Here is a 25,653-nt window from a genome sequence, read left to right as displayed (position 1 = left end):
AGAGCTTAAGGTTGTATGGACTGGCTTGTGTGAGGATGGGGCTCTGAACCAGCTTAGGGGAGGAAAGGCTACCTCCATCCTACCTATGCCCCAGGAATGTTAGTCCTGAACACTTCAGCTATGTGGAGCATGGAACTTCCCCACTACCACCCAGTGTGCACCAAGCCACTGTCCTATCTAAGTAGTGGTACAAGGAGGGCCCAGATACTTGTAAGGAAAACAAGCCCCAGCCTGGATTCTGTAATTCATGCCCACAGATAGAGACAGTTGAAAAGTCCTCCCCACACGTGACTGGTCTGGAGGGCCTGCGGTGGCTGAAATGGGCCGCTGCCCCGGGTGTCCTCAGCTGTAGGAAAGGGCTATGAATCTGGAGACTTCTGGGTACTCTAAGATTCCTGCATGGTCAATAAACCCATGCCCTGAGGATGTTGACATATGAAGACTGATTCAGTAAATTAGGTTCCCACTGTGGAATTGGGGGTTCGGTACAACCCAACGGCCCGTCCCTGGCCTCGGGGCTTACATGCTCCTAGTGGCAGGACAAGTGACCCCCTTCCTCCCACGGGGTCTTCCAAGAAATGGGCAGGAGGCACGTGAGGAAGGAGGAGGAAGCGAGGTCACTGGGCCTTGAGGGGGTGTGGAAAGAGAGAACGGAGACCTTGGGGCGCGACCGGCGACTCCTGCCCTGGAGAAACCGGTGGCACACAGAACCTGGAGGGCCAGGCTCTGACAAGCTGCCGCACCCGCCCGCTGCGTCCCCGCAACCTACGAAGCCGGGGGCTCCGGCGCCATCCGCCAAGAGGTGGGGGCGGGGGGGGGGGGCGGCGAGGGAATCCTACGCTGCGGCCTCCGCACTCCGCTTAGCCTGGGACGCCCTCGCGCGGCCGCCTCGGAGCGCGGTGGTGCGCCATAAGCCCCGCCCCGCCGCTTCCATTGATTCCCGAGCTAAAGCCCAGCTGGGTCGGCCTCCGAGGAAATCCTCGGCCGCCGAGGGGCGGATCCCAGAGCTGGTGCTGCCTCTGCTGCGTCCGCTCCGCCCACCCGCTGCGGCCGCGCGTGCGCACAACCGGCGGAGGGCGGGGGCGGGCGCCAAGGCTGGCATGGCGGCGCCGCGGCCATGCGCCGATAGCCCGTGCTGCTCTCATCCGGGTGTGGCGTCCGGCGTGCAACAGACGCTGGAGGAGATGGACTTCGACAGGGGTGAGGCTCCCCGCTGTCTCCAGGTCGCGGCACAAGGAGATGGCCGAGAAGCGGGACCCCGAGGGCCGCAGCGGGCCGGGTGGGAGCCCAGGGGGGCAGTGGGCTCCCAGCCCCCGCGTCAGTGAGATCCCACCAGGCACCTGGCAGGGGCTCCGCCACTAGAAACTTCGTCTCGTGTGCAGGTTGGGAAACTGAGGCCCTGGTTTTGTTAACTTTCCCAAGTGGTGGGGCGGAGCCCGTCTCAGCTGGTGCGCCCCCTAGAGACTCGGGGACCCTCGGGTGTCTGGGGGGCCGGGCGGCAGAATCAGCAGCTCGGGGTATTGCAGCTACCCGGAGGTCACGGAGCTTCAGAGGGGGCTGCGCTGCGAAGAGAACTAAAGTTCTGACCTCAGGTGTGAGCCCTAGTGTGTCGGATCCTGTAGGCTTTAGATATGGCACACACGGCCCTCAGCGCAGGTGATGTTATCTCTACCTTTGGGACCTGAGAAGGAACTCTTTTACCCCAGACTGTAAGGAGATCGTATCGCCAGTAAGGAACACAATAAAGCTGAAAGAAAATGTCCTCTTTTCTTGGGAAGCTGTGTATTATCCCTCTGTGCAGAGGCAGCTTATACAGTAATAACACTGTCCTCAATTGTTGGGTAGATGCTACTGCTTTATATGCATTCTGACCCAACTATTAAGTGACTCTTGCATCTGCTTACTTCCCTCCACTTCTGCCACTCTTGGGGCTACTGAAGCAATTCCCTCATGGGCCTTCCTGCTTCCACTCCTGCCCTCCTATGGTGTTTTCTTCTCTACTTAGAGGCCAGAGTAACTTTTTGAAGGTATTAAATCAGGTGATTTCATTGCTCTTAGAATAAAATTCAGATTCCTTCCATGGCCTACAAACTGATCTAATCCCTGCCCGTTCTACTTCTCTGCCCTCATTTTATTCCTCATCCTTTTCTTTCCCCAGTCACTGCACTTCAGTCACACTGGGCTCAATTTTGGTTTCTCAGACATGCAAGATCTCTTTCTGACTTAAGGCCATTGTACTTGCTGTCCCAGCTCCTTGGAATGAACTTCCTGCAACATCAGGCTAGCTAATGCTTTTCTCTCTGGTCTCAGGTCAAATGTCACCTCAGAAAGACCCACCCTGAACACCCCATTCTAGTAGTTCTCAGCTGGGGGCAGTTCTGATCCCAAATGGTCTTTGGCAATGTCTGGAGACAATTTCAGGTGTTACTGGGAGGGTGCTATGGCATCTTGTAGGTAGAGACCAGGGATGTTGGTCTACATCCTACAGTGCACAGGACAGTTCCTCATAGCAAAGAATTATCTGGTATAACATGCTAATTGTGCTGCGGTTGAGAAAGAAACCTTGCCCTATCCAAAGTAGGGCCCCTTACCCTCCAGGTTACTCTGATATATTACTTTCATTAAAGCAGTTTTCACAACCTGACATTACTTTGTTTACTTATTTATTATCTATTTCCCACACATGGGAAAGATCCTTGTCTGTTTTCTTGTGTGGATTCTTTTTCTTCATATCTACTCTCTGGGTTTATTTTCCCGTTTCCTGGAGTATATCCTTTAAAGTTTTTTAGTGAGTATGCTTCTCCAACATTCATTCATTCATTCATTTCTCTCTCTCTCTCTCTCTCTCTCTCTCTCTCGACTGGTATAAAACTCTACGTTGACAGTTATTTTTTTTATCCCTCAAACCTTTGAAAATATTTTTCCTTTATCTTCTTTTGTCTGCTACTGTTGTTAAGAATTTAGCTGATAATCTGCTTGTTACTCTTCAATGACTGGTGATTTTTTTCTTTTTTGGTAACTTAAATGTTCTCTTTATTCTTGATGTTTGGTCATTTCACCATGGTAGATTTGTTTTGATCAGTTCTCCTTCGGATTTAATGTGGTTTTCATCTGAGAACTCATGGTTGCCTTTACTTGAGAATAATTCTCTCTCTCTCTCTTTTTTTATGCTTAGTTATTTTTGAGAGAGAGAGAGAGACAGAGTGTGAGTGAGGGAGGGGCAGAGAGAGCAGGAGACACAGAATCCGAAGCAGGCTCCAGGCTCCCAGCTGTCAACACAGAGCCCAGTGCGAGGCTTGAACCCATGAACTGTGAAATCATGACCTGAGCTGAAATCAAACGCTTAACCAACTGACCCACCCAGGTACCCCTACTTCAGAATAATTCTTAGACGATATCTCTTCAGACATTTCCTCTCCTGTTCTGTCCAGTTTCTCTCTCTTTTTTAAACTCCTATTAGACACATGTTGGTACAATCTGTCTTCTATGTTTCTTTACCTCTTTTTAATATTTTTGTCTTTACCATTCTGCATTCTGGGTGATTTCCAAGTCACTCCTTCTCTCTCCAGCTGGGTCTGCAGTACTGTCCAACCATCTGTTGTTGTTGTTGTTTTATTTCAGTGATTCTATTTTTTAATTTACTGACTTTTTTTTTTTTTTAAAGTAATCTCTAAAACTGACATGGGACTCAGACTCATGACCCCAAGATCAAGAGTCACATGCTCAACCAGCTGAGCCAGCCAGGTGCCCCTGACTTTTGTTTTAGATCTCCTTGTTCTTTTTTTACCCCTAACGTTCTGTTGATTTGTGGATTCTATTCCTTCATCTCTGTGAACACATTAAATGTTGTTTTATTTTTTTATTTTTTAAAGAAAATTTTAATGTTTATTTTTGAGAGAGAGAGTGAGCACAAGCGAGCGAGGGGCAGAGAGAGGGAGACAGACTCTGAAGCAGGCTCTGCGCTGTCAGCGCATAGCCCAACATGGGACTCAAATGCATGAACTGTGAGATCATGACCTGAGCTTAAGTCGGATGCACAACTGAGCCATCCAGACACCCCTAAATGTTGTTTTAAAGTCTTTTAGATTGTGTTGTTATGGCTGATTTTTAAAGCATGCATTTTTCCATTTGTTGTATTTGCTGACTGTCTCACATGGCAGTGGATTGCTTCTTGTTTTACAGCTTCTAATTTTTGAGCTCATAGGCTGAGTGGTGGGATGTCCTCTTTTGTAAGAGATTATCCACATACCTTTGTTGGCTTCTGGAGGTATAAAACATTTTTTTTTTTTTTTAAGTTGCCTCTGTGCAGCCCTTATAACATTCACTTGTCTGGGTCCATTTTTATTACAGATCCAGATTATGACATACTCTTAGCTTGGGGGTTCTGCTCCCTAAGGGGTATAAATAAATATAGGTCCCACATCTCCAAGTTGCTTGATTTTTTTTAGGTTTCTTCTGCCTGTGCTGTCTTCTAACACCTATTGGAATGGTGCCTTTTCTCATTTCCTTTAAGTTTGTATTCAGATGTCACCTTATCAAAGATGCCATCTGTGACCACTGCTCATATCCCTTCTCTGCTTTATTTTTCTTCATAGGTCTTAGTACCACCTGACTTATTTTTTTCCTGTTTGTCTCCTATAATTAGAATGTAACCTCCATAAGACTAAAATTTGCAGGGCAAGGGGAGCACTGGAGATCAGGGATCTTTAATTCTTGGCTGATCCCTAGTGCCCAGAAGAGTGCCAGATACATAGTAAGTATTCAGTAAATATTTGCGGAATGAGTGAAGTGCCTGTGCCTGGCAGCTTGCTTCTTGCTGGTATTCAGACCAGGAAAGTAGAGATTTTCCAGTCCCAGTTCATCCATGACATGGTACTTCCTGCCCACCAGCTTTGTGCACAGAACCTTGCTGTATCTATTCCCTGCCATACACGTGGCCTGCAGCCTTTGATGCAGACCCTGCCCAGTTGTTCTAGCCAAAGCCTCTAAGATCCATGTGCAGGGACACCTGGGTGGCTCAGTTGGTTAAGTGCTGACTTCGACTCAGGTCATGATCCTGCGGTTCATGGGTTCGAGACTACGTCAGACTCTGTGCTGACAGCTCAGAGCCTGGAGCCTGCTTCCAATTCTCTCTCTCTCTCTCTCTCTCTCTCTCTCTCTTCCCCTCACCTTCTCACACTCTCTTTCAAAAATAAACATTAAAATTTTTTTTTAAATTATCTGTGTCTAGTTACAAGGACTTTTGGGATTCTGCAGACTCAGTACCTGCTCACCACTTTGGCTGTGGTTTTCACCTTGTTCTGGCAGCTGGTAATGTCCTTCTCTTGCTTTTAAATTTGCCTGTGTATTCAAATATTTTAAACATTACCTTATCCAACATTTGTGTATTTGAAGTGGTTTGAAGAAGGGATTTCTGTGTCTGCCCAATTCTACTGTCCTGATTAGACAAAGCCCCTTGTCTATCTTTTTTTTTTTTTTTAACGTTTATTTATTTTTAAGAGATAGAGTGTGAGCGGGGGAAGGGCAGAGAGAAAGGGAGACACAGAATCCGAAGCAGGTTCCAGGCTCTGAGTTGTCAGCACAAAGCCTGACATGGGGCTCGAACCCACGAACCACGAGATCACGACATGAGCCAAAGTCAGATGCTTAACTGACAGCCACCCAGGCACCCCAGCCCTTTGTCTATCTTGTCCACGGCTACGTCGCCACCTCCTAGGACAGCCCTTGGCACAGAGGAGATCTCAGTTAATATCATCTGTTGAATGAATAAATCCCCCATTTTATAGGTGAGAAAATGGAGATCAAGAGGTAAAGGAAGCACTAAAAGTCTCCAGTCATTCAACATTATCCAGCACTTTGGTTGTCTTTCCACAGGAATCTGGTCAGCAGCCCTGAATGGAGACCTAGGTCGAGTGAAATATTTAATCCAGAAGGCAACAGACCCTAGCCAGCCTGACTCAGCTGGCTACACTGCTCTGGTGAGCTGGGGAGGAACACAGGGTCAGAGGAGGGAGAAGCTTTCATGTGGGATACGTGCTCCCTGTGGGGAAGGGGGTTATGTCGCCTTTACTCCTGCCCTTCTCTCCTAGCAGGTTTTCTGTTTTAAGCATCAGGTGAACCTGTTTTGTTTTTTTTTTTAATTAGTGTTAAAGTGCTTTACATCAATTATTTAATTTCATTTTCCTAACAGTCCTGTGACATAGGAATAATTATTATCCTCATTTGCCTGTTGAGGAAACTGATGCTAGAAATGAAGAGGCTTGCCCAGGTCATATAGCTGATGGAGATCATCCTCTTGCTCCCGAGCCCATGCTCTCACCCCTCCACCACCCTCATTGCCTGCCTGGGCTCTGCTGTCTGAACTTGGTCTCTTTTCCCTGCAGCACTATGCCAGCCGCAACGGGCACTATGCTGTATGCCAGTTCCTGCTGGAAAGTGGGGCTAAGTGTGATGCCCAAACCCATGGGGGCGCCACTGCTCTGCACCGGGCAAGCTACTGTGGGCACACTGAAATTGCACGGCTCCTGCTGTCTCATGGGTCCAACCCCAGGTTGGTAGATGACGATGGCATGACCAGTTTGCATAAGGTATGCTCCCTTCCCCCCTCAAAATCTTGGTTTTTGTCATTATAAAAGTTATAACATGTTCGCTGTAGAAAACATGGGGAAAGCAGAAAAGGGAAAATACAAATCACTTATAATGCCAGTGCTTACCAGTCATCACTTTAGGATTAACGTATCTGGCATTTTTCCTGTGCATGTAAATTAGAATTAAATGTATGGTATCATTTTTTTTTTTCTTTCCTTTAGTGATATGCCATGAATGCTTTTCCATGAAGTTAGTTTTCTGAAGCTCACACCTACTTTAGGGGCAGCCCCTGGCTGGCTCAGTCAGTAGAGCATATGACTCTTGATCTTGGAGTTGTGAGTTTGTGCCTTACATTGCGTGTAGAGATTACTTAAAAATCTTTAAAAAAAAAAAAAAAGTTGAATGAAGCTTACACCTACTCTTACCTGTCCCTGTAGCCCACTTTCCATACTATAACCAGAGTGATTGCTTAATTAACCTTCTGACCAGAAATACCTACACATGGTGAAGAGTTTGAAGAGTACAAAACAGTGCAGCAGGAAAATGATTCCCTTCCACCCTGATGCCTGGTTCGTCGATCTTCTAGGGCACCTCCCTCAAGGCATCACTGTTACTGATTTCTTATGCACATTTGAAAAATGGTTTATGCATGTTTATGGCATATGTGTATACATTTATTCTTCTCTTGCCTCCACTTGGTTTTCTCCCAGAGTGATGGTTTTTAAATTAATTCTGATCATGCCACACCTTAGAGGCCTTCAAGGCCTTAAGCTGCTTTACAAGGCTGTCTGGGGTTAGCCCCTGCCTGCTTCTCCAGTTTATCTTTTCTTCTTCTCTTCTCTTTTTTTCCCTTCCTTCCTTCCTTCCTTCCTTTCTTTCTTATATATTTATTTATTTAAACAACACACAGTAAAGAATATTTTGGAGGGCGCCAGGGTGGCTCAGTCAGTTGAGCACTTGGACTCAAGACTCTTGGTTTCGGCTCAGGTCATGATCTCATAGTTCATGAGATTGAGCCCTGTGTTGGGCTGTGTGGAGCCACTTTGGGATTCTCTGTCTCCGTCTCTCTCTGCCTCTCCCCTGCTCTAGTGCACGCACTCTTTCTCTCTCAAAATAAATAAACATTTTTTTATAAAAGAATATTTTTGAATTGTAGCCTACAAAACGTAATTCTGGATGTGAAATTTTATTATTTTTAAAATGTTTGTTTATTTTTGAGAGAGAGTGAGCAGGGGAGGGGCAGAGAGAGGGGGACAGAAGATCTGAAGTACAGATGCAGGGCTTGAATTCACAAACTGTGAGATTATGACCTGAGCCAAAGTCGGACACTCAACCGACTGAGCCACCCAGGTGCCCCTAAATTGTAAAACAGAAAAATTTAAGTAGTTGACCGCATGACTTACCATCAGAACCTGTGGCAGACACTTTTGCTGTCCACCAAAAATTTGTGTTCACTCTTCATATTAGAGACATGTCTCAAAGGGGGCTCTGCAATCACAGACAACTTTCAGTTCCCTCTAGCATGTAGTGTGGCAAGTTCTCAGCCATTAGAAGACAAGACACACTGATGAGCTTCCTCTAGGAGGGTTTTCTTTTAGCAGCCAGTGTTCCTCCTCCACACACTCTACTCTGCCTCCCCAGGCAGTAACAGAGACAGCTAGGGGTCGGCAAGTCCACAGTAAGCAATCTGGACTCCAGAAGCATGATAGGAAGGTGCTTGTTTAAGTACAGTAGCCTTGAAATGTTAGGTCAGCAAAGATAGAGTTCTTATTTTTATTTATTTTGTACACCTGACTGTTGAATAATACATGTTATAATTATTTTTTAACGTTTATTTATTTAGAGAGTTTTGAGAGAGCGCAAGTGGGGGAGGGACAGGGAGGGAGGAAGACACAGAATCTGAAACAGACTCCCAGCTCTAAGCTGTCAGCACAGAGCCCTGTATGGAGTTTGAACTCACAAACCTTGATATCATGACCTGAGCCCAAGTCAGACACTTAACTGACTGAGCCACCCAGACAGCCCAGTACATGTTATTTTTTAAAAAAAATATATGATGGGAGCAGGGGTAACACTTTGATACAGACACTAGTAGATACATTTTAAAACATTTGTAGTAGAGTTTTTTGTTTTGTTTTTTTTTTTTTGTTTATTTTTGAGAGAGAGTGAGGGAGGGGCAGAGAGAGAGAGGGAGACACAGAATCTGAAGCAGGGTCCAGGCTTTGAGCTGTCAGCACAGGGCCTGATGTGGGGCTTGAACTCAACGATCTGCAAGATCACGACCTGAGCTGGAGTCGGATGTTTAACCACTGAGCCACCCAGGCGCCCCTGTTTCTGTTTTTTATACTTCATGATACCTCTTATATGAGGTATAGGCATAACGCAGACCACCATAATAAGGCAAGTCAAAGGAATTTTTTTGGTTTCCCAGTGTATATAAAAGTTATGTTTATACTATAGTATATTTAGTGTATGCTAGCATTATGTCAAAAAAAAATGTATGTACCTTAATTTAAAAATACTTCATTGCTGGGGCACCTGGGTGGCTCAGTCAGTTGAGCGTCCGACTTCAGCTCAGGTCATGACCTCGCAGTTTGTGAGTTCGAGCCCCCCGTTGGGCTCTGTGCTCACAGCTAGGAGCCTGGAGCTTGCTTCGGATTCTGTGTCTCCCTCTCTCTGCCCCTTCCCCACTCATGCTCTCTCTCTGTCTCTCAAAAATGAATAAACGTTAAAAAAAAAATTTTTTTTTAATAAAAAATAAAAATACTTTATTGCTAAAAAATGCTAACCATCTGACCTTTCAGCAAGTTGTAATCTTTGTACTGGTAGAGGGTCTTACCTCAATGTTAATGCCTGCTCCGGGTATCAGGGTGGTCAGGGTAGTGGCTGCTGAAGCGCTGAAGCACTGGATCACGGCAGTTTCTTAAACTAGGACGACAATGAAGTTTGCCACATTGATTGACTCTTCCTTTCACTTGAGCACTGAGAGGCCATTGTAAGGTTGTTAATTGGCTTAATTTCAATATTGTTGTGTTTCAAAGAATAGGGAAGCACGAGGAAGAGAAAGACTGGGGAACCAGTCAGTGTAGCAGTCAGAACACACACATTTATTAAGTTCAGTATCTCATATGGGTGTGGTTCATGGCATCCCAAAATAATTATAGTAGTAACCTCAGAGATTAGTGATCACAGATCATATGGAACTAGAAAAGACCGTGAATAGCCAAAGCAATCTTGAAAAAGAAAATCAAAGCAGGAGGCATCACAGTTCCAGACTTCAAGCTATACTACAAAGCTGTAATCATGCAGGCAATATGGTACTGGCATAAGAACAGTCAGTCAGATCAATGGAACAGAATAGAGAACCCAGAAATGGACTCACAAATGTATGGCCAACTAATCTTTGACAAAGCAGGAAAGACTATCCAATGGAATAAAGACAGTCTCTTCAGCAAGTGGTGTTGGGAAAACTGGATAGTGACATGCAGAAGAATGAACCTGGACTGCTTTCTTACACCATACACAAACATAAACTCAAAGTGGATGAAAGACCTAAATGTAAGACAGGAAGCCATCATAATCCTTGAGGAGAAAGCAGGCAAAAATCTCTTTGATCTTGGCTGCAGCAACTTCTTACTCAACAAATCTCCAGAGGCAAAGGAAACAAAAGCAAAAATGAACTATTGGGACCTCATCAAAATAAAAAGTTTCTGCACAGGGAAGGAAACAATCAGCAAAACTAAAAGATACCCGACGGAATGGGAGAAGATATTTGCAAACAACATATCAGATAAAGGGTTAGTATCCAAAATCTATAAAGAACTTATCAAATCAACACCCAAAACACAAATAATCCAGTGAAGAAATGGGCAAAAGACATGAATAGACACTTCTCCAAAGAAGACATCCAGATGGCCAACTAACACATGAAAAAATGCTCAACATCCCTCATCATCAGGGAGATACAAATCAAAACCACGAGATACCACCTCACACCTGTCAGAATGGCTAACATTAACAACTCAGGCAACAACAGATGTTGGTGAGGATGCAGAGAGAGAGGATCTCTTTTGCACTGCTGGTGGGAATGCAAACTGGTGCAGCCACTCTGGAAGACAGTATGGAGGTTCCTTAAAAAGTTAAAAATAGAACTACCCTATGACCCAGCAATTGCACTACTAGGTATTTATCCAAGGGATACAGGTATGCTGTTTCGAAGGAGCACATGCACCCAAATGTTTATAGCAGCACTATCAACAATAGCCAAAGTATGGAAAGAGCCCAAATGTTCTTCGATGGATGAATGGATAAAGAAGATGTGGTATGTATGTGTGTGTGTGTGTTTACATACATACATACATACATACATACATACATACATACAATGGAGTATTACTTGGCAATAAAAAAGAATGAACTCTTGCCATTTGCAACAGCATGGATGGAACTAGAGGGTATTAGGCTAAGGGAAATTAGAGAAAGATAAAAATCATATGACTTCACTCATATGAGGACTTTAAGACACAGAACAGATGAACACAAGGGAAGGGAAGCAAAAATAATATAAAAACAGGGAGGGGGACAATATATAAGAGACTCTTAAATATGGAGAACAAACAGAGGGTTACTGGAGGGGTTGTGGGAGGGGGGATGGGCTAAATGGGTAAGAGGCATTAAGGAATCTACTCCTGAAATCGTTGCACTGTATGCTAACTAACTTGGATCAAGTTAAATAAATAAAACTCCAGAAAAATAAAATAAAATTAAAAAATTAAAGAAAATGCTCTGTGAATTAAAAAAACATCACAAATCAGCGTAACAAACACAATAATAATGAAAAAGTTTGAAAATTTCAGGAAGTATGAAAATATAACAGATAGGAAGTGACCAAGAGCTATTGGGAAAACCCTGCTTGATGCAGGGTTGCCATAGACCTTCAGTTTATAAAAACAAACAAACAAAACCCACCATACCTGCATAGCTCAGTAAAGCAAAGTGCAGCAAAACGAGGTTTTCCTATATATAAAATAGTCAAACCTAGAAGCAGAGAGTAGAATGGTGGTTTCCAGGGGCAGGGGGGAGGGAGGGAGTTGCTGTTGAACTGGTATAGTTTCACTTGGGCAAGTTGATTAAGTTCTACGGATCTGTACTGTGCCTGTAGTTGGCTGTACTGTGTGGTACACTTTAAATTTGTTGAGAAGGGTGGGGTGCCTGGCTGTCCCAGTCAGTAGAGCATGTGACTTGATCTCAGGATTTTGAGTTCAAGCCCCACATTGGTCCTGGCCTACTTAAAAGGTGGGAGGCTATCATTTAACAATAAAAAGAACAATTACCGGGGTGCCCTGGTGGCTTAGTTAAGCATCCGACTATTGATTTCAGCTCAGGTCTCATGGTTTGTGAGATTGAGCCCCGTGTGGGGCTCTACAGTGAGAGCGCAGAACCTGCTTAGGATTCTCTCTCTCCCTCTCTTTCTGTCCCTCTCCCACTTGCACAGGTGCTCGCTTGCTCGCTCGCTCTCTTTCAAGATAAATAAGTAAATAGTAAATATGAAAAAAACAATTTCCAAAACTAATTACTTTCTTAAGGTAGATCTCGGGGTGCCTTGCTGGTTCAGGCAGGAAAGCAGGTGACCCATGATCTTGGAGTTGTGGGATTGAGCCCCATGTTGGTATAGAGATTACTTAAAAATCACAAATCAGTTAATTAAGAAGGTAGATCTCATGTGAAATGTTTTTACCACAATAAAAAAATGGTGTGGAGGGTGCTGTCTCAAAGATCAACTTAATTTTTAGGAAACCAGATGTGAATATTTCATCATCCAATGATTTTCAGATATATTACACTTGCATGCACTTCAAGGGAAAATGTCAACCTTTCCTCCAGTTTATCTTTTTTTTTTTTTTAAGTTTAATTATTTAAGTAATCTCTACACCCAACATGAGACTTGAACTCACCACCCCAAGATCAAGAGTTGCATGCTCTTCTGACTGAGTTAGCCAGGTGCCCATCTTGAGCTCCCATCCCCTTGTCTCTTAACACTGATGCCCAGTTTCTTTTCTCTCTCTTTTTTTAATGTTTATTTATTTATTTATTTTGACAGTATGTGCAAGCATACTTGCAGATACTGGATGGTTGGGCAGAGAGAGAGGAGAGAGAGAATTCTAAGCAGACTGCATGCTCAGTGTGGAGCCTGACATGGGGCTGGATCTCACAAAGTGTGAAATCCTGACCTGAACTGAAATCAACAGTCGGATGCTCAACCAACTGAGCCACCCAGTCGCCCCTCAGGCTCAGTTTCTTGACCCTATTATGGTGACACTCCAGGGCCTTACATATCAAGCTATCCCCTTCTGGATGCCTCTCTCCCAGTTTTCATCTGGCTTGTTTCTGTCTTTCCTTCTGGATCTCAGCTTCTACATCACACCCTCAGAGAGCCTTCCTGTTCCTTAGACGTGGGCAGCTCATGCAACTGATGTGCAGAAGCACCCTGCACTTGACTTTCCTAACTTTTCTCCTTGAAATTCCTTTGAATTCTGTCTCTGTCTCTAGAGATAGCTAAGACTTGATCTTGTTTACTGTTGTAGCCCCAGCTCTGGCCTAGGTGCCCAATGAATATGTGCTGAGTGAACAACCGGATGTTGTTTTATTTTCTTTTAAGATGCTTGCCATTTGGAGAGGCAGATTGCTTATTTCTTAATGGTCTAAACTGGTGTTGCTCATTTTGTTTTAACTCCCATGGAGGGTTTGTACGGGCAGGACACTGCCGCAGATATTGCTGGCTGGTGTTCCCCACAGCATGAGGCCTTTTCAGCGTGTATCCTGCCTTTTTCTCTCATTCAGGGGATGCACATGTGTGAGGAATAGGAATTGTTTTTTCTTTTTCAAAAAATAAGCTACTTGAAAACTTTGGTCCTTTTTTTGAAAAAATTCTTTGGGATGCATCTCACAACTGCACACAACATACCACTGCCTGAATTGAGGCAACAAAATTGAGAACCTTGGGTCTGTATTTCTCAAGAGGACCTGCAAAATAAAGATCTGGATTCAGATTACAGACCATATTTGCTGCTAATATTAATTTTTACACCTCTCAAAAGCCCCTAGGTACATCAGTCTGTCTGTTGGGAGGAGCAGGGAATTCAAGTGGTATAACACAGTTGTTAAGAATTGAGACTTGGCGGTCAGATGGACCTGGTTTAGAGTCCCTAGGCTGCCTCACTGGCTCTGTGACCTTGGACAAGTCACTTGTATAAGCCATCTGTAAAATGAGAATAATGATAATTCCTATCTTTGAAGGTTATTGTGAACACTGAATAAACTAATCTATAGAAGTCACTTTAACTCTCTCCTCTGGGGGAGTTAAGTTAAAAAGAGGCAGAGGAGAAAGCTGAGAACCTGAGCCCATTTTTCTCTGCTCATCTGAAAGGTCCCAGAGGGCAGAGGCTGTGTCTGGTATAGGTTGTACCCATGGTGCCCGACGCCCTTGTACATTTGTAAAAGACACTCAGATCTAAGGTTCTATATTTGTTTTTAATGTGCAGGCCTGGAGAGAGAAGAATGGCCACTGAGCAAAGGACACAAGAGAGAAAAACTCAAGCTAACTGCCAGAATAGCACTAGAGAATTCCACCAATCTTTATGCAAGTTGTTGGGATTTGGTAGGAATTAGGGGAAATCAAACAGCCAGTGTCTCTCTTTTCACAAGACCTTTTTTAGGACCAAGAAATTCCCAGAAGTGGATCAAGAAAGGGCAGGGCCCAGTGAGGGTATGGCTCTTGATTCAGGTCTCTCTCTCCACAGGCTGCTGAGAAGGGTCACGTGGACATTTGCTCTCTCCTGTTGCAACACAGCCCAGCCCTGAAGGCTGTCCGGGATCGGAAGGCACGACTGGCATGTGACCTGCTGCCCTGCGACAGTGACCTACGGGACCTGCTGGCCAGCTGAACTGCCACCCTTCTGCTGTCTTAGGCTGCCATGCAAGGGTACACAGACTAGCCCTCCCAGCCCCTGCCTTGGTCAGCATCCATGCTGCAGGGTGGGAAACTGAGGCCTGAAGAGCCCCATTCTGGCCACTGTGGAAGTGAGGGAGTAGATCTCGTGGGGCTGTAAGTGCTTACGCCTGGACAGATGATCATATTCTAAATTAGTTCATGTGGAAACATCTATCCCTTGGAAAAAATAAAGTTGTATCCTTACCTCATCCCATGTTCAAAAATAAATTTCAAGTAAAGACCTAAGTATAAAAACAGAACTATGTAAGTATTAGAAGAAACCACGGAATAGATGACAAAAGCCACTTTCTGGCTGAGTGCCCTTGGAAAAAGTCACTTCACCCATCTGTCCTGGCTTCCTCATCTGTAAGGTGAGGATGATTATAATACGGCCTGCCTTAAGGGCCGTGCGGGGGTTCAATGAATGAATCTATGGAGAGCACTAGAGAGTGTGCTGGGCACATTGCAAGCAGTGTATTTGGAGGACCCACTTCCTCAACTTGCATTAATTTTAACAATCTGCTAGATTAAAAGTGTTCTTGCTTTATTTTGCATTGCTGATTATCAGTGAAGTTGACCACCTGTTTTCTCTGAACTTCCTGTCCATACCTATTGCCTAAAGACTTTCTTCCTTTGATTGATTCATAGGAGTTTGTATATTCTGGATAGTAATATTGTGGTTTTTTTCTTTCTTACCATCACTTTGTTGGTATCTGCTCATGGAAATTGGTACACCTGCTGTAGACAGCAGTTTGACAATATCTATCAAAACTTAAGTGAGTAGGGCCAATAATTTGATTTCTCTGTAGCTACTTAGAGAAATATCCATAAATTTACTTACAGAGACGTTTACAGAGTTGTGCATTGGAGCATGTAGTGTAATTTAAAAAAAAAGGAGGAAGGGAGGGAGACAAGCGAAGTTCTCTCTGTTAGGGCAATGATTAAATTCTGGGACACGTGTCATTTGGGGGAAGTTTAGCAGAGTGCAGTGTAGGCTAATGTGGAAAGCGTGCTGAGTTGGGATCAGTGTGATGCCTCTTAAAACGTGGCTATAAAAACATGACTGTACATCCACAAGACATAGAGGAAAAGAGGATATATACAACACCGGTATACATGGTATCCCCTGGGCCACTGTGGCAAGAGTGGTTCATCAAGTGCATCTTGAGTTTTGTTTATCTTCCAGTTTTTTATAAGGAATAATTTTTTGGTAAGAGTTCATACCAGTTAATTTCATGTGGAAGAAACTAGTTTTACTGGTGAGAGTTTCAGTGGCAGACAATTGAGTCCAGAACTGACGTCTTGTCTTATCTTACTTACCCTCACTCTAGGTAACTCCCCCTCTGCATTCTCAAAGGCAAGAAATCACGCTAGACAAAAACCCCTGGTGCATAAGGACCAAGTTTCTCTAAAAACCTCCAGGTTCCCTAAGTTTCAAAACTTGGATGTATTTACCAAGAAGCCAGCTGTGGGTGGAACCATTCCCAGCCCTTTGGGGCCTCGGGCTGTCCTTGACCTGTAGTTCTTCCCTCCCTCTGGTTCAGGTCATCTCTACTCATGTAGCTCCAATTCTGGAATCTTATTTACTACCTATCAGATTTCCTTTCAAAGGTCAAAGCAGAATTCAAGGCACAGCTGGGTGAAGGGCATGCTTGGCATCTTAAAAGGGAATTAGGAAGTTTGACTTTGGTGGCTTGAGACAGGTTGCTTTGTGACTGGATTAATGGTTGACATTCCGTACTTGGACCTGGAGTGGATCTCCGTTCAGCTTCCATGTGGAAAGTCATGCTCCCTGCCAGGAGGGCGTTGGGTAGGGGACCTGCATGTGTGGGACTTGGCTTTTCAAGAGGCATGAGGTGCTGATGACAGGCTGGACTTGGCCCCTGGTGGTGGTATAATTTAAAACACTGACTCTCAGAGTGGTGAGGGAGAAGAAACAGGAACTATAAGGGAGAAGTGAGGGCCACCTGGGGAAAGAAACCAGCAAGAGTAGGGAGGGCAGTCTTGAAACTGGGAGTGGGAGGTCGCTTGAAGCCTGATTTCCTCCTGTAGATGCCATGAGGATTCCTGACGCAGAGGTCAGCCTCTTAGGCCTGTCCTTCCAGAGATATCCTCTAGGATTCTGGCCTCCTTTTGCTTAGGACAGGCTGGCTGGGTTTTTTAGGATCTCAGGCAGCTAGACCTGCAGCAACATGGAGGATCATGCTCAACTCTTCTCTAGTGGCCCAAGCACCCCTGCATCCGTTTATTGGTTGGACCACTCCTGAGCAGGTGCAGGAGAGTGGGTGTCTGAGAGTGCACCTGACTCAGCTGAAAGCGGTTCCTGCTGCCTTCAGCGGGCTATACGCCCACACTGGTATTTTGGTCAGTGTTACAGAGCCACTGAGCAATCTGGCCCAGGCAAAAGCCTCTGGCCTGCCCTGCCCCCAGGAGCTAGCTCTCTATAAAAGGGCTGAGCCACTCAGCTCCTCTCACTGGGGGTGTGAAGAGCAGGGGGGACCATGGATGTCATCAGTATCCAGCAGTTGGTAAGAACAAGGGGCAGAGGGGAGGGAGGCCAGGCGATTGTCTAGACTGCAGGCTGGCTCGGCAGAATGAGGAGGTCCAGCTAGAGGAGGGCAGGCAGCTTCTATCTGTGGTCTAAGGATCAGGTTTTAGGAGCAGAAACATGCGGTGGTTTTCTGGTGTGGCAGCCCAGTTCTGTGAGGTAGCGAGAGAGGGAAGCAATGGGAAGATGCGGAGTGACGGCAGACGTGACAGCCCTCAAGTTTAGTGAGTTTTCCTCTGGACTGTGATGGTAAAAGAGAAATTGTAAGTGGTAGGTTACTTTGGAAGATATGAGTGTAGCTGGGGTGTGGGTTTAGTTCAGCTGCTAGGATAACCATCACTCTGGAAATGGTCCAGAGGGTCTGGCTGCCTTGCTTGGGGTAGAGGAAGGGTGCTCTTGAGTTCCCAGGCAGTGAGAGAAGCGGTGACACCAGTGACACTTAGGGGTGTCTGTTTTGGTGAGGCAAGGCACGGGAGGGAGGCCCAGGACTCAGGTTGCCCAGTAAGCCCCTCTGCAGGCCAGTGCCTTGGTGGGCCCAGCCCAGTGCAGCCTCTGCTGGGAAGTGGGTTGCTGGGCTTGAGGAAAGTTAGGTTGCCAGCATTTACTAGTTAGTTCTGCATGCTGGGAGCCCTAGGCTCTGCCATCTGTCATCCCGTTTCCCCTCTCCCCCAGTATCCTTATTCCTTAGTGCTCCCCAGCTCTTGAACCCCCAGTGGGTGCGGGGGATAAGAACAGATCATGATATGGTGGGTTCTGCCCCAGCAAAGTCCCAGTACTTAGTTTCCTCCTCAGCCTCGTGAGCTAATTGCTAGTGTTACCCCCATTCTAGTGATGAAGAAACAGAACTTCACAGGAGCCAAGATTTAAACCCAGGAGTTCACAATTTTACCCACGAGGCATGTCCTCTGTCCTGAGCTCGGGGTTAGATGGCAGTATGGCGTGGTCTGGTAGGAATGTAAGGACGATGGCCCAGGAGGGAAGCTGAGGTGTCACCTACCCTGAGCATACCTGGACACAAGCCTAGCAATATAAATAGATGTGGCATCACGCCCCTGACCCTGTGTCCTGCTGACAGGACAGGGTAGGCGGCAGTTATCCTGGGCCCCAGGCAACACTATAGTAGGTGAGAGCCAACATCCACAGGTGGCAGGGAGCATGCCAGCAGAGCACCAGGAAACTGCGAAGGGTCAGACCACCCCGACGTCCACAACACTAATCTCTGTAGGTCTGCTCTTCCCAGGATCCCTGTACTGCACTGCGGTGTCTTCTAAGGACTCTTCATTTTTCTGAGTGTTTATCCTTATCCTGCTCCTACAGGTATGTGGAGAAAGAGTTGAAAGGAAAGCGTCGGGATGTGGACATGGCGTTGCTGATTGTGGAGGCGGGCCCAGAGCCTGGAGGCTGGGAGCCCAAGAGGCCGTGGCCTGGGAGCAGTGGAAACTCGAAGAAGAGAAGAAGAAGAAAGTGAGCAGTGCTTGGGGGCCCAGTGGGTGCCAACGCCAAGGGTCAGCAGTGAGGGCCTCAGGCGGCTGGGGTCCCTCCGGTGGGTGGGAGACATAGTGAGCCCAGCCAGGAGCCTGCCCCCGAGGCTTCCATGACCAAGGCTGACTACTGGTGTGGTCTGGTCTTGTGCCCCAGCTTGAGAGATTGAACAACTCCAGACTGAATCTGGAGACTCTGGCTGACTTGGAAAACTTGGTTCAAAGACGGAGAAAACGACTGAAACGCAGAGTCCCCCCTAGGGCACCTGAGCCCACGGTTAAGGTAAGTGAGGAGTCAGGGTGAGGGGAGAGTGCACACCTGGGGCCGGAGTTTGTGGGGAAGTGCTTCCTCTCCCCCGGGAGGGCTTGGGGAAGAGTGGATGCTGCCAGCCACCAGCTCACTGCCAGGGCCTGCCAAGCTGAATGAAATCCATTTTGGAGGGCACACAGCCCCCTACTTGTTTGCTGGGGGACCACACACAGGGTGGCTTAAACAACAGAAGGTTATTCTCCCAGTTCTGGAGGCTAGAAGTCTGAGATCAAAATGTCAGTGGGGTTGGGTTGGTTCCTTGTGAGGGCTGTGGGGGAAAGTCTATCCCTACCAGCCGTCTAGCTCCCAGGGCTTGGTGGCTAGCTTTGGTGTTCCCTGGCTTGTGGGTACATCACCCCAACCAGTCTCTGCCTGAGTTCACATGGCACTCTCCCCATGTGCATGCTGTGTCCACATGTCCCCTTTCATTAAGGACACCACTCATATTGGATTAGGGCCCACTTTATTCCAGTGTGACTTTATTTTAACTAATTCCAGCTGCTTATTTCCAAATAAGGCCACATGCTAAGGTCCTGGGGTTGGGATTTTAGCATATAAACTTAGGGGGTGGGGGGCAAGGCAACCCATAATGGGCATAATAGGTGCCTAGTCAGTCAGAATCTCCTGGGGGGTGGGTTTTTAAGAATCTTTGATTTGGGGGCACCTGGGTGGCTTAGTCAGTTAAGCATCCGACCATTGGTTTTGGCTTCAGTCGCAACCTCACCGTTCATGAGTTTGAGCCCCGCATCAGGCTTCATGCTGACAGTGCAGAACCTGCTTGGGATTCTCTCTCCCTCTCTCTTTGCCCCCTCCTGCTTGTGGGAAAAAAAGATTAAAAAACTCTTGATTTGTACAAGCCACCAGCCAATGCTAGTCTTTAGCCAGCTCTTAGGGGCCCGCTTGGCTAGAGTGGTAGGGCCCCAGAGGCCTGTGGTTTTGGGAAATGATTTGGTCTCCTTCAACTTATCCAGCTGCAGCCCCAGGCCCAGCTGGAGTCTGTGGACCTGGAGATGTTCCTGAAGGCAGCTGCTGAGAACCAGGAGACCCTGATTGACAAGTACCTGACAGATGGAGGGGACCCCAATGCCCATGACAAGGTAGTGAGAGTGGGGTGAATCAGACTGCAGTGTCAGCGGCTGCAGGGGTGCTGTCTTCAGGGTATTTTAGTTCTGGCCTACGAAACTGCAGGCCTTTTCTATCTTATGGGGCACGAGTTGCCTCCTGAGCCAGGAGGGAAGGGCCCTTGGTGTGATCAGGCAGCAGGCACATCTGTTCAAGGAACCCAATACTGGGAATAGGACCCGGGGCAGGGCCTTAAAGGGGTGGCCATGCTCCCTCTGCCTCATCTCCTGTCTCTGCCCCAGCTGCACCGCACAGCCTTGCACTGGGCCTGTTTGAAGGGTCACAGCCAGCTCGTGAACAAGCTGTTGGAGGCAGGTGCCACTGTGGATGCTCGAGACTTGGTGAGAACTGGGAAGGCCCACCCTCACGGCAGACACCCTGCCTTGCACACAGCACGTCAGTACGTTGATGCTTTTGTTTTGTAGCTGGACAGGACACCTGTGTTCTGGGCCTGCCGTGGAGGACACCTGGACATCCTCAAACAGCTGCTTAACCAGGGAGCCCAGGTCAACGCCCGGGACAAGGTGAGGGGTGCACTGCTGTGGGGTGGTCTGCTAAAGAGAAGACCCAAGAATGCACAAGAGCTCAAGCTATTCGTGGAGAAGCGAAAGCACAGCCTTTTGGGGTTGCGATGAGGCCTCACCACTTGGAGCAGACAGATTCTCATCCACTCCCTTAGATCTGGAGTACCCCCCTGCATGTGGCCGTACGCACGAAACACTGTGACTGCCTGGAGCATCTCATTGCGTGTGGAGCCCACATTGACGCACAGGACAAGGTAAGGTGCTGGGCCTTTTGGACTTGGGTCAGCTCCACCCGGGAACAGTGACTGAGAGAGCCAGAGCTCGAGGACAGCACTTGCCAACTTGAACCTTCCAAAGATGGGGAGGTTGGGAGGATAACATCCCCTTTCTCAACAGGAAGGGGACACAGCTCTACACGAGGCTGTGCGGCATGGCCACTACAAAGCCATGAAGGTACTGCTGCTCTATGGAGCCAAGCTGGGCGTGCAAAATGTGGTGAGTATGAGCAGGGCTGAGGCCCTGGCCTGAGAAGTGTGGGTGGAGCTCTTAAGGAGAAGGGGACTGATCCAGTATCCTTGTTCCTAGGCCTCAGTGACCCCGGTGCAGCTAGCACGAGACTGGCAGCGGGGCATCCGGGAAGCTCTGCAGGCCCATGTTGGGCATCCCCGCACCCGGTACTAGTGACAGCAGACCTGCAGGGTCACTTCACAGCCACCATTCCATCCCCTTTACCTCCCATCCTTATGTCTTGTCATCCGCACCACTCTGTGGGTCTCACCTCAGTCCTTATTCCTCTGTCCTGGGACTGCTTCCTCAGGCCAGTCCTAACAGGACTGAGCAGCAGCACTGAGGCCAGCAGGTGAATAAAGCAGGCCTCCCTGGCCCGAGTCAGGGCTGACTTGTTTCCTGCCAGGGCACCAGCTAGGAAGGGCTGACGCAGAGGACCACAGGGAAGCAGGGAACAAAGTGGGTCCAGATGAGGAACAGTGTAGGGAGAGTGGGAATCCAGGATGGAGCGAAAAATAAGTCCTAAACCTTGAGCTGCCCAGGGTTGGGTACTAGGTGTCCTTGGTGTCCCCTGATCCTCAGTCTGAGAGACTGTGTCCCTCCCTCCACGAGGGAGAGGGGGGCGGGGATTCAGTACATGGCTTGTGGCTGCCCTGGGGCAGGGGTTTCTCTGGGGAATTCCATTCCTATCAGCAGCAACCCTGATAGCATGTGGAGTGGCTCTAGACAACTTTGGCCTTAGGGATTCTGGAGGTGGGTCTGGCAGTCTGGAGGGGACGCTCAATAGGTTTGAGGCCCCACTGCAGAAGTCCAGTACCAACCTGGTTGCCTCAGAAGCCCTAAGACTGAGGAGCTAGAGCTGATGTTTATTTTAGGGAAACTTTGTGCCTACTGCCTCAGGGCTTTGGTCAGCCTGCCTGCCGCTCTCTAGTTGACCAGCTGGTGGCGCTTCTGGTAAGGGTGAAGTGCCTGGGAGCTGGGGATTGCTTGTGGCCCACCCAGCTTTTGGGGTGGTGGCCCGTAACCCTACTTACTTTGCCTCAGGCAACATCGCCCTGGCACTAGAGCTTGAGCCTGGACCTTGCAGCTGCACCTGCTCTGCTTTCTCCCACCGCTGAGGTGGGACATCGAGGAGCTGGTGGCTCAGCCCTGGAGGGGAAGCAGAGGAGAGTGAGGAGCACACCTGCTGCTTTCCCTCCTCTGCTAAGTGGTGGCAGATTTAGGACCCAGCTTCCCACGAGCTCTCCTGAAGGTCCCTTCCTTCCACTGCCTTTTCCGCTCCATGGCGCACTGGCGCAGACCCATACTGCTGGCAGGGCTGGGTCCTGAACTGGCGGAAAATGAGTTTTAAGGAACTTTGCCCTAAATGGAGAACTACAAGCTGAGGCCCCAGCTTTAAGATGAAGGGTCAGCCTCCCTCACATACATAAGGTACCTGGATTGACATCCATTTTGCAGTTCTTTCTAGTCTAACATTGGTGGCCTTCTTGGGCCGAGCACAAGGCTATTCTTAGGATGGAAAAAGCGACTAGAGCTCCCACCGGGGGCCACACACCTTCCCTTCTCATGGACAGCCCCTGCCCTGTGGTGAACTGTAAGGACAGTTTGCCCAGGTGCCGGAGCCATAGGAGAAATAGGCATTCAAGTCCATGGAGAAGACGACCCCCCATCTAGAAAATGGGGACCCTTACTTGACAGACAAAAATACCATTTTATACGCATCAATATTTTTTGTTCATTAAAACTGGTTGACTATCCATCACAGCCTACTTGTCTGTTCTGGGCTGGGAGGGGCCAGTTCATTAGGTCTGAGGCCTTGTCTTCCTCAGCAGCAAAGCTCAAGCCTGTTAACCATACTGGCCTGACAGCAAGATGGGCTCCCAAGTGCAGAGTGGGGAGTCCAGACACTTGGCTTGTGTGCTCAAGGCATCACTCACTCACTCACTCACTCACTGATGGGCAAGTTCCAAGAGCACTGGTTCTCAGACTTGGCTGCTTATCACAATCACCAGGGAAGGTTTTAAAAAGTCCTGATATCCAGGGGTTCCTGGTAAGCTTCTGACTCTTAATTTCAGCTCAGGTCATAGTCCTGCCTAAGATCCTCTCCCTCTGTCCCTCCCCAACTTTTTCTCAAAAAAAAAAAAAAAAAAAAAAAAGGTCTTGATGTCCAAGCTAAATTCTCTCTGGGGTAGGACCCAGGTATCACCACTATGATGCAGATGACACACCTCTCTATGTAGGAAACCCTTAAGGATCTACAAAAAAAATCACCTAGAATAAAGGAGTTCAGGATCTCAAGATCTAAAACAAACATACAAAGGCCTATTTCTGCATATTAGCAATGACTACGTGGACATGAAACTTAAAAAAACACAGTTCCACTTAAAAATTGCTTTTAAAAATGAAAATAGTACTTAGATGTAAATCTAACAAAACATTTAAGGACTTGTATGCTGAAAACTTCAATACAATGATGAACAAAATTAAAGGAGAGTTAAAATAAATGGAGACCTACCTTGTTCGTGGATTGGAAGATGAGACCTAGTAAAGATGTCAATTCTCCCCAAATTGACGTACAGGTTTAATGCAGCTCCTACCAAAAATCCCAGCAAGATTTTTTTTGTAGATAAGATTACTTAGAAACTCATAGCTAAAACATCTTTGAAAAATAAAATGGGAGGAACTGGTCTACCCGACTTCAAGACTTAATATAAAGCTATGGTAATCATGACTGTGGAATTAATGGAGTGACAGAGACAGATCAGTGAATGGAACAGAACAGACAATGCAAACATAGAAATATGCCCAACTGATTTTTGACAAAGGTGCAAAAAAAAAATGTAATAGAGGAATGCCTTTTCAACAACTGGTGCCAGAGCAACTGGACATCTATAGGCTGAAAAAACAAACCCTTGGGGCACCTGGGTGGCTCTCAGTTGGTTAAGCATTCAACTCTTGATTTCAGCTCAGGTCATAATCTCACAGTTCATGAGATCCAGCCCTGTGCTGGATCTGTGCTGACAGCAGGCTCTGTGCTGACAGCAGAACCTGCTTGAGATTCTCTCTCTCCCTTCTCTCTCTGCCCCTCCCCTGCCCACGTGCACTTGCTATGCCTCCCTCTCTCAAACATTAAAAACAAAAATAACCTAAATCTTGCACAAAAATTAACTCAAATGGATCACAGACTTAAACGTAAAACATAAAACTGTAAAGATTGTACAAAAAACAGGAGGGGCACCTGGACATCTCAATCAGTTAAGTGTCCAGCTTTGGCTCAGGTCATGATCTCTTGATTCCTGGGGTTAAGCCCCACATTGGGCTCTGTGTTGACAGCTCAGAGCCTGGAGCCTGCTTTAGATTCTGTCTCCCTCTCTCTCTGCCCCTCCCCTACTTGCACTCTCAGAAACATTTGAAAAATTAAAAAAAACAAAAACAAAAACAAAAACAGACAATCTTTGGGATCTAGTACTAGGTAAAGATTAGACATGATACCAAAAGCACAATCCATAAAAGGAAACGGGTAAACTGGAGTTCATCAAAATTAAAAACTTTTCCTTTATAAAGAATCCTGTTTAGAATATGAAAAAAATAAGGGACTGGGAGAAAATGTTTGCAAACCAAAAATCCAACAAAGGCCTAGTATTTAGAATATATAAAGAATTCAAAACAATAGTGAAAGACCAAACCAATTACAAATGGGCAAAAAGAGGGGCACCTGGGTGGCTCAGCTGTTTGAGCGTCCAACTATTGGTTTCAGTTCAGGTCATGGTCTCGCGGTTCGTGAATTCGAGCCCCTCACTGGGCTCTGCGCTGACAGTGCAGGGCCTGCTTGGGATATTCTCTCTCTCTGACCCTCTCCTGCTCGTGCTCTCAAAATAAACAGAACTTAAAAGAAAATGGGCAAGGGGCACCTGGGTAGCCCAGTCAGTAAATGTTCAACTTCAGCTCAGGTCATGATCTCACAGTTGTGGGTTCGAGCCCCACATCAGGCTCTGTGCTGACAGTTCAGAGCCTGGAGTCTGTTTCACATTCTGTGTCTCCCTCTCTCTCTCTGCCCCTCCTCAGTTTGCACTCTCTCAAAAATAAAACATTAGAAAAAAATTAAAAAAAAAAAAAAGGCAAAAGAACAGGTATTTCACAAAATAAGCACATGAGAAGATACACATCAGCCATTCTGTTAATACAACTAGAAGCCACAAAGATATCACTACACACCTACCAGAATGGCTAAAATAAAAAATGGTGACAATACCAAATGAAGATTTAGAGAAACTGGATCACTCACACATCCCTAATAGGAACATAAAATTGTACAGCTAAAGACATGTAGCAGTTTGTTTAAAAAACTAACCATGCAGAGAGGCACCTGGGTGGCTCATTCAGTCAAGCCTCTGATGTAGGCTCAGGTCATGATCTCACTGTTCATGAGTTTGAGCCCTACTTCAGGCTCTCTGCTGGCAGTGTGGAGACCACTTAAGATCCTCTGACCCCCTCTCTTTCTGCCCCTCCCCCTGCCTTCTGCTGTCTCCAAAAATAAACATTAAAAAAAAAAAAACAAAAACAACTATGCAATGACCATACAA

General features: G+C 46.8%; 2 protein-coding genes across 2 annotated transcripts; both read left to right on the top strand.

Moving 5' to 3' along the window:
- The first annotated feature begins 1,055 nt into the window (after positions 1 to 1,055).
- On the top strand, positions 1,056 to 18,556 carry ANKRD39 (ankyrin repeat domain 39). Its single transcript, XM_060607859.3, has 5 exons — positions 1,056 to 1,200; positions 5,875 to 5,978; positions 6,384 to 6,587; positions 14,388 to 14,569; positions 18,444 to 18,556. The coding sequence occupies exons 1-4, from the start codon at positions 1,101 to 1,103 to the stop codon at positions 14,529 to 14,531; spliced, it is 552 nt and encodes a 183-aa protein (XP_060463842.1). The 5' UTR covers positions 1,056 to 1,100; the 3' UTR covers positions 14,532 to 14,569; positions 18,444 to 18,556.
- ANKRD23 (ankyrin repeat domain 23) lies at positions 17,030 to 22,829 on the top strand. Its single transcript, XM_060607838.3, has 9 exons — positions 17,030 to 17,106; positions 18,444 to 18,590; positions 18,765 to 18,890; positions 19,889 to 20,014; positions 20,282 to 20,380; positions 20,465 to 20,563; positions 20,719 to 20,817; positions 20,960 to 21,058; positions 21,149 to 22,829. Exons 1-9 carry the CDS (start codon positions 17,080 to 17,082, stop codon positions 21,242 to 21,244), a joined length of 918 nt encoding a protein of 305 aa, XP_060463821.1. The 5' UTR covers positions 17,030 to 17,079; the 3' UTR covers positions 21,245 to 22,829.
- Positions 22,830 to 25,653: the final 2,824 nt, after the last annotated feature.

This window comes from Panthera onca, chromosome A3 (assembly GCF_046562875.1).
Source record: "Panthera onca isolate mPanOnc1 chromosome A3, mPanOnc1 haplotype 2, whole genome shotgun sequence".
Classification (NCBI taxonomy): domain Eukaryota; kingdom Metazoa; phylum Chordata; class Mammalia; order Carnivora; family Felidae; genus Panthera; species Panthera onca.
This window is presented reverse-complemented; position numbering and strand designations above follow the sequence as displayed.